Source organism: Nicotiana tabacum, chromosome 24 (genome assembly GCF_000715075.1).
Source record: "Nicotiana tabacum cultivar K326 chromosome 24, ASM71507v2, whole genome shotgun sequence".
NCBI classification, from domain to species: Eukaryota; Viridiplantae; Streptophyta; class Magnoliopsida; order Solanales; family Solanaceae; genus Nicotiana; species Nicotiana tabacum.
In genome coordinates, this window is record NC_134103.1 from 8,870,955 (window position 1) to 8,879,962 (window position 9,008).

Sequence of the window (9,008 nt, forward strand, 5' to 3'; positions counted from 1 at the left end):
TGTGTAAAGTTTTTTTTACGTTGTTAGTAATATAACTTAAAAACAAATAAAAAATATCACTGCTAATTAACCATTTGTGCTAAATTTATTGAGGTTAACTTCTATATGATGATATTTAAAAGAATTTTATCTTTTAAGTCATCTACTCCACAAAATAATAATCACGAGTAACTGTTTATAAAATTGAGATTAGTAATCTGAAAAACAACACAATTTACTATGTTAACATATATTCTTTATACTGATCAATATATGAATTAGATCCAAATTTAATTTTTTGACAAAATCCCATATATAAATAGGTAACTTTTTTTCTCACTTTCCAATATATACTATTTCAGGATTCCACAACTATTTCCACTACCATTCCATTTCTTCCATTTCCTCCACTGCTTTAGTCATTCAAATGTGTTTTTAGTCAATCCCTAGTCTCTACCCTATCCCCTTCCCACAACTTCATCTTTTCCTGCTTTATTCCTTTCACCAAATACATATTCAATATTATGGAATAAAGCAACACCTAAGTTTCTTGATAACTTGCAAATATAACCAAAACCCTAGCTTGATTGACCAACTTTTTGACACTTGCTACTTAAAAAACCTTATACATGTTTCCCAAAAGCAACCCTTTTTCCTACACCTCACAAGAATTGCTTAAACATTCTTATGCACATGATGCTTATCATCAAAACCCTAATTCAACTTCAATAATAGTAGAAGATCATCCTTTTTTCTTGAATAACTTTCCTTCTCCATTTCTTGATGACCATGAATCCCCATTAAGCCAAATCTTTTCCCATCAACAGCAACAAGAGCCAGAGGCTAACGTGAAAATCATAGAAGACCAGAGTTCAAATCCCAGCAAGAAAATGCAGGCTGAGCCTGTATCACCATCATCAAAGAAGAGAAAACTAAGTGCAAAACCGCGAAGGAGAACAGGAAAAAAGGATAGGCATAGCAAGATTTGCACTGCTCAAGGTGTGAGAGATCGGAGAATGAGATTATCCCTTCAAATAGCGCGTAAGTTCTTCGATTTACAAGACATGTTAGGGTTTGATAAGGCAAGTAAAACTATAGAATGGTTGTTTTCCAAGTCCAAGAATGCAATCAAAGAGCTCTCAAGAAACATCCCACAAGAGATCAATAATAGTATAGGTGATCAAAACAACATAATGAGTGAGTCCCATATATTGGAATGTGAAGATCATAGAAAATTGAGAAAAATGGAGTTAAAAGACAAGGCTAGAGCAAAGGCAAGGGAGAACACCAAAGAAAAAATGATGATCAAAGGCAATAAAAAGGGGAAAGAATTGTATGAAACAAACCCTAAAAATGTTGAAGCCAATTCTCAAACTCTTGAAAATAAATTTGCTAATGTTGGGATCATGGAAAGTTACTTAGGGGGTACAAGTTCCTCAATTAGTTCTATATTTGATTATCAGAATAGTGGAGTCAGAGGAGGCAATATAGATTATTTTGACAATTGTTACATGGGATTTCTTGAAAATTGGGACAGCAAAAATTCCAACAGCAGCTGTAGTACTACAATGACAAACGAGGTACAAATCCCAGTTGCAGGTAATAATAACACTAGCTCAATTTATTTGGACAATTCCAGGTATCAATTTCAGTTTCTGGACCAAGAAAATCATTTCTCCTGCAGACATTAGGACTGGAATAAACTGTAATTTCATATTCTAGATTTTATTGTGTTACTATATCTTATGTTACAACCTGTTTTTTCTCCTCTCTTTTTATTTATTTTTGATTTATGGAATATGGCAAAGTCTGGTATTTTGGACTTTGCTGCTTGAATGTAGAAAGACAGTGTGTTGAAAATAAATAAAAAAGTTTATCTTTGATTAAGTTGGATATTTTTCTTCTGTTTCCAGATTTAATATGTAATACTAGTTGTCTAGTACTATACCATTTGTTTATAGTCGGTACATATTTTCACATATCTAGGTGGGTTTAATTAGGTCAAGCACTGCTCTCGAAGTTGGAGATTTTTCTCTTATATTTTTGAATTTTGTCAGAATAGGATATACTCCTATATTGTTAGTAGCTTAGCTGTAGGAAATGATTGAAGACTTTGAACTTCATAAACTTTGAACACTCTGGACGAATTAATTACGTTCTCAAGCTAGTGAAGCACAACTATATGAATATTCCATTTTGCTTAGGTCCATTTATTAATCATAAGATTCATTAAAGTTAAATTATATTTACTTTGGTCGTAAAATTTCGGCAAAACTCATCCTTAATCTGGATTTGGGGACCATTTAAACTTTGCAAAGCTCATGCAGATGGAATTATAAACTTTGAAGTGTGTATAAATCTTGAGCCGAGGGTCTATTGGAAATAACTAGTCTATCCTCCTAAGATAGGGGTAAGGTATGTGTACACGGTACCCTCCCAGACCCCGCGGTGTGAGATAATACTGGATATGTTGTTGTTGAAGTGTGTATAAATTTTTTTTAGATTAATGTTAGTATATATGATCGAGTGGTTTTCTTATTGATTGATCATATTGTCTAAGTGCAAGGAGAAATGCAATAAGCAGTGAAAACCAATAGCAAATGAATCTCATCAACAATAAGAAACTGCACAAGAACATGAATCATATTCTGAAAGCAAATATTTTAGCTATATATAGACAACTAAACATATGAGAAGAGCTTCTACTTCAAAATTAATTCATCAATTCTACCATAGTTTACAAGGATTAGTTCAGGGTTTAGCAATACTGCAAAAACTAAATTAAGCTAAGGATGTTTGCTAATGTAAGTCGATCTGGGGAGGATGTAGCTTATTAGCTATGAATGGGTTCAACTGAACCCACTAATTTTTAAATGAAACATATATATATATATATATATATATATATATATATATATATATATATATATATATATATATATATGTTTCAAAAGTGTGTGTGTGAAAACACTAAAATATTGTATTATGATCTTATCATTTCAAAAGTGCAACAAGATCATGCTAAAAATTTTAAAGACCGAATCCATGAAGTTTAATCCTAAACTCCGTAGGTTTTTGGTGTTCATTTTAGTTTCTAGGAGAAATTGTTGTTTAAGATTATGTCATGAAATTTCAGGATCATGATTAGATTTGGTCTAATCCTATTTGTACTTTAGTTACTTAGATCCAACTTGTGTTTGATCTTTGTCCCAAACTAACACCAATTAAGCTACCTTAATATTTCCTAGTTAATAATATATGTCTCAAATTCCATTATCACTTCTTATTCAAACTGCTGTAAGAAGTAAAATCTGTACAGCAGAGTGGTTCCAATGCATGGTTTATTATAGCTTGAATCACAGGTGGAGCCAAGTTTTTAAGCTTATGATTTCAGTTTTAATCATTTTTAAGTAATTGGGTTCTAAATTAATGATTTATATATATTCAATAATATTTTTGTGACAAATATAAAGTTTGAACCAAAACCACTTAGTTCGGTCAAACCCGTTCCCAACGCTATAGCTATGCCCCGGCCTTGAATGAGACTTTAAGATCTTCCTTTCATTTAGTCAAATGCAATTTCTACCTATGAATTGAAGAGACATTAAAGTTTCCTTGTGGTATATTTATTGCTAGTGTTAGGTGCTTCACATTATTTAACATTGACTTTTTCTGTACCCTCAACGTCCAGCAGTATCTTAAGTACTGAGTTGTTATGTTGTCAAAGTAAAAGTACAAAGCTCAAAATAATATTAGCAACATAAGAGAGGATACAATATATTGAATGAAACTTTATGTCCAACTTTTACTCTTTCTTGATTAATTAGAGTAAGATGTGACTTGATGAAATTTTCAAACAAGTTTGTGTATTGGGAATGCTTGCAACTTAGCTTAGTGTTTTTATATCTATTTTAGAGTACTTACTACTGAACTAAGAGAAGCAACAGGAAACAGTTTATACTCTCATCATTTTTCTTGTTTTTTTCTCTTTTGACACGACAATTGCTTAATAGTCTGCGTGACCTGTTGGTCACGGATTCGAGCCGTGAAAGCGGTCATTAATGATTAGATTAGGTTTTCTGCTGTTGTAGTTGCTGTACCTCTGAGCTTATACATATGAGTTCTACAGAACGAGGCTTGACAGAAATACTTTAGTTCTGCATTGTTATATCCACTGATGTGCACAGCAATCAAATACTAGTTGTTATTACTACATATATAGAGTTTGCCTTCAAATCTGCCAAGTGAAACCTTGATTGTACTTTAGTTTCTCCACCAGCTGCTGACAATTTAGGTTTAAATCTTCAACTAATGAGGATAAACCTAACAAGTTGTCTAAACTAATAGTTGGACTTAAGATGTTATAGTACTACTTTTTTTAAGGGGTTGTTTGGTACGATGGATAAGCAAAAATAATCATGAGATAAAAATTTAGTATCGCTTTATCCCTTGTTTGGTTATTAATCCTCAGATAAGTTATCTCAAGATTAAAAATAGTATATGGATAATTTATACCTGCTAGAAGATGGAATAATAATCCCAGGATAAGGTAGTAAAATTGACAATCCCAGAATTAATACAACATATCAAACGGTCAATAAGAAATAATACCCATATAACTAATCTCAGCATAACTTGCCTTCAAACCTAACGATCCCTAAGACTTCAACTAATATTTACTAGCGGTGTAAAAAAAATTTATACTAAGGTTACTTTTTTACTTATTGTAGCATATAATATGTCTTATTTTTTAAGATAATAAATCTCTCCTTTTATTGAGAATTATTTATGAATATCTCTCGAGTGACTTGACAGTATAAAGTTTTCTTGACAGTATAAGGTTTTCGCATATAAGTTAAACTCTTTTTCTTCTTTGTGGCAATAGTGTTCTGAGATACTCGATGATATTTCTGTCAGTTGTACTAAATTATTGGCTGTGTATAACATGAAAAGGACAACACTATTGCATTGGAAACTAACATTTATTGCAACATTTTGGAAAAAGAAAAAACAAAAATCAAAAGTACTACTGTACATAAATAGAAGTCAATCTATTGGGTTGACTATAGTAAATTGAAGTGACCAACTCAATAAATTCATTCAGGTAGAGTCAAAGATCATTCCATGTCTTTCAGCAGCAAAATTTTAATATCCCTATACAATTCCTTCTTTGCTGCAGATGCTATAAATTACTTCTGCAGGCTTCTTACATTCACTCACTTGATAGACCTAAATCCAATAACTTATTTGAGATTATCAGGATGTATTGGGAAGGATTTGGAATGGAATAATATCGATTCGTACAGAACAAGTTGGCTTGAGTGGTGAAATTGATAATTAGCAAATATTCAATTTTATTGACATTTTTTTTTGAGAAGTAAAAATCTATTGACATCTTATTCGAAGTTTCATTGAGGGATTACCATTTATGAACATAGGCAAGTCAATCTAATTTCTTTCTCATTATCTAAAAAAGAATTAAAACTAGATCGTGCATGGTCTTAAAGAATCCTTTTGTATTATGGCGCCGACTAATATCCCGATACACATAACGAATCCTAATATTTGTATTGCGGTGCCAATTAATATCCAGATTTACATCGTGTAAGGCTCATTAAAAGGGGTTGTGCTCAATATTGAATTTTTTTTCATACTCGGGGTTGGAATCCGAGACATCTGATCAAGGGTAGATGGTGAAAGTCCAACATGGGAAATGACATCTCTAGGGGTGTTCACGGTTCCGTGTGGTCGGTTTTTGATTAAAATCAAAACCAAACCAATTTGATCGGTTTTTAAAATTTTAAAACCAAAACCAAACCAAACTAAATACAAACCATCGGTTTGGTTCAGATTGGTTCGATTTTTCGGTTCTTAGCAAGCTAATAATAAGTCTAATAGTAAAACGACACTAGACAACAATCAAAAATAATTTGCTAAATTTATGCTTTTATATATTTCTTTCGGAATTGAAAGTTCATTTACCTATTTATATGAAAAGAATGAACCAAAAAACTAAAAAGTAGACCAAGGTTGTGCGTAGGATTAGAGAATGTGATTTTTTTTCTTCTTATGCAAGATTTGAAACTTATTTACAAAATTAGGATTACTTATAAATTACAGTCAAACCTCTCTATAACAACATCGTTTGTTCCGAATATTTTTGGATGTTATAGCGAAGTGCTGTTATAGAGAACATATATTATAACATAACATAAATATTGGTTTCGGAAAAGCTTGGCTTTTATAGTGAAGTGTTGTTATATAGGGATGTTGTTATAGAGAAGTCTGACTGTATATACAATCCATTATTAATGTCTTAAATTAGAGGATTTAATTACAATATTTTCTTTTTTTTACTCCTCCCCTCTTTCCTTATTTTTCTGTCCCTTTAATTGCTTGTAACATTTCCTTAGTTGTCACGGTCAAGCAATGTATTTGCTGGAACCTACTTTTTGGGCGTGTACTCCTTTTTATCGTTATCATCGAGTAATTGTTGGTCTTACTGCAGTGATATTTTGCATGTTTACATCTTCTTCTTTTTTTTACCTTTACACTTGTGGTCTTATTAGTTACTGCATTATTCTAATTGAATTACTGAGTCATAGCACTGATGCCAATCCATACCAAATCTGAAGCTCACTAAGCTAATTCGACTTAATAAGGTTTCACGAGGAGATTATTTTAAGAAGTGGAAGATATAAAACACTTCAATTATCAACAAGCTCTTTTTCTTTTTATACAAAGTTTGAGATAACAATTGGCTTTTAGTCCAATAAAAGTCCTCCCGGGTAAGAATTTGTAGTTAAAGTCCTTTTAGTTTAGTTACTTATTTGCTCCTTGCTATAAAGCTAAAGGGAAAGAAGAGCAATGATCATCACCTAGCAGTATGAATACATGTTTATCCCGAAACAAATCTAATATTATCGCATACAGAAAATGAAATTGACCCGGTTAGTTGTCTAGGATTAAGTGATAGCAGCAATATACAAATTTATGGTATAACAACATAAAAATTAAAAATAAATTTTATACAAATTTGATACATCTACAATAATATATAAAATAAAAATAAATTTTATATAGCTAATTATATAGTATAAAATTTATTTGTAACTTATCTACAACTTTCATACATTATTTTACCCAATTAAATTTAACTACAACATCATACAACTTAAATATAATTTTCATACAAATTTTATACAATATGTCTTTTGTATGTATTTTGTATATATTTTGTATGTGATGTGTTCTCATTCCTCTCTGAAATGTCAATCAAAATTTCCTCTTTTAATACAATTTTGATACATATTAACAACTTTATGTAAATAGATAGTATTTATAATATAAATATAAATTTTATACAACAATTCATACTTTATACAACTATTTTTCAACTTTCATACAACATTCAAATAAAAAATATATATAACTTCAACAGAATACAACTTACATACAATTATAATACAACTTTAATACAATTTCGTAAGTATATTGTATGTCATGTGTTCTTCTTCTTCTTCTTCTTCTTCTTCTTCTTCTTCTTCTTCTTCTTCTTCTTCTTCTTCTTCTTCGAGTTTCAATCTGAAATTCAACCAAAATCAAGTTTAATTTTTACCAAACACCCTCAAAATTGAGATATAAACTCCACACAATATTCCAAATTATTTGCAACAACACCCAATCCAAATAAATAATGGTTTTTAAAAATTCAAATTTGAATTCAAAACTTCAAAACTTTTAAATAGCTGTCAATGGTGGAGAGTCAAACACCTTCAAAATTTATTGATTGACAATTTCAATTTGAACACCAATTGTGCAACATGAAAGAAAATTGCTAAGTTAAAACTCTATAATAAAACGATTGAAATCCATTGATGAATTTCATTAAAACTATATACAACATGAAAGGATAAAAAGTAGAGAACATCAAAGAAAGAAAAATTAGGGAAAGAACAGAGAAAGAGAGATAGAGAGACGAAGAGAGAGAGACGGGGGAGAGAGAGACAGAGAGAGAGCGCAAGAGAGAGAATATGGATGGGAAATAACTGATTCTTTATTCAATTCCTAATATAAATGGATACTCATTTAAAACTAATTTGTATATAATTGGTAAATTGTATATGGCCATGTAATTAAGTTAAAACTTGATTAGAGATGGTAATAAAATTTCATACGTAATATAGGAAGGTAAAAATTTCTAAGAGAATTAGAGTCTCGTAAGGAAAAAAATATTGGCCGATTCCTATTGTTTTGGGCTTATGCAATCTTTTAAAATATAAGTAGGATAAACCAAAATTCAAAATAATAATTGAAATACATAAAATATTTAAAATTATTTTAAAAAAGATATGATACTATATATAAATAATTATTAAATTTTGTATATAATTTATCGGTTTGGTTCGGTTTATTTTTCGATTTTTTTATAATATAACCAAAACCAAACCAAATATTATCGATTTTTAAAATTTAAAATCAAAACCAATTCAAATAAAAAAAAAATTGGTTTACTTAATCGATTTGGTTCGAATTTCGGTTTGGATCGGTTTTCCGTAAAACCGTGAACAGCTCTAGGTAAGGGTGTTCATAAAAAATCGAAAAATCGAACCAAACCGACCAAAAAAACCGATACTTTTTAGGTTTGGTTTGATTTTTGTTTTGAATTTTAAAAACCGATCAAATTTGATTTGGTTTTGGTTTTAATCAAAAAATAACCGAAAAAATTCGAACCAAACCGACTATACAAGTAGCTATTTAAATTTATTATTACACTTATTATACCTATATATATGTATATTTTTATATAAAGTTTCTAAAATTTTATGGTACATATTAGTCGTTTATATTTTTAGTCTAGTTTTTTGCTATTATAATAATCTAATTCTTTGCCTTTACATTCTAGTTTGATTGGTAGTTTTCTTTTGCTAAGTACAAGAATTTATTTCATGTTAAAATAAATCTATTTTTAATTGAGTACTTAAATTATTTATCACTAGTTGATTCAATTATCATTAATATATCTTGGT

The 9,008-nt window shown here is 30.0% G+C and overlaps 1 protein-coding gene across 1 annotated transcript; it reads left to right on the top strand.

Moving 5' to 3' along the window:
* The first annotated feature begins 359 nt into the window (after window positions 1–359).
* On the top strand, window positions 360–1,851 carry LOC107775370 (uncharacterized). The gene has a single exon (XM_016595093.2). It carries the CDS (start codon window positions 609–611, stop codon window positions 1,668–1,670), a length of 1,062 nt encoding a protein of 353 aa, XP_016450579.1. The 5' UTR covers window positions 360–608; the 3' UTR covers window positions 1,671–1,851.
* The last annotated feature ends 7,157 nt before the right edge of the window (window positions 1,852–9,008 follow it).

Bases quoted from the DNA above. Each gene is read 5' to 3' on its own strand.
- LOC107775370 (XM_016595093.2), top strand. From the start codon at position 609: ATGTTTCCCAAAAGCAACCCTTTTTCCTACACCTCACAAGAATTGCTT.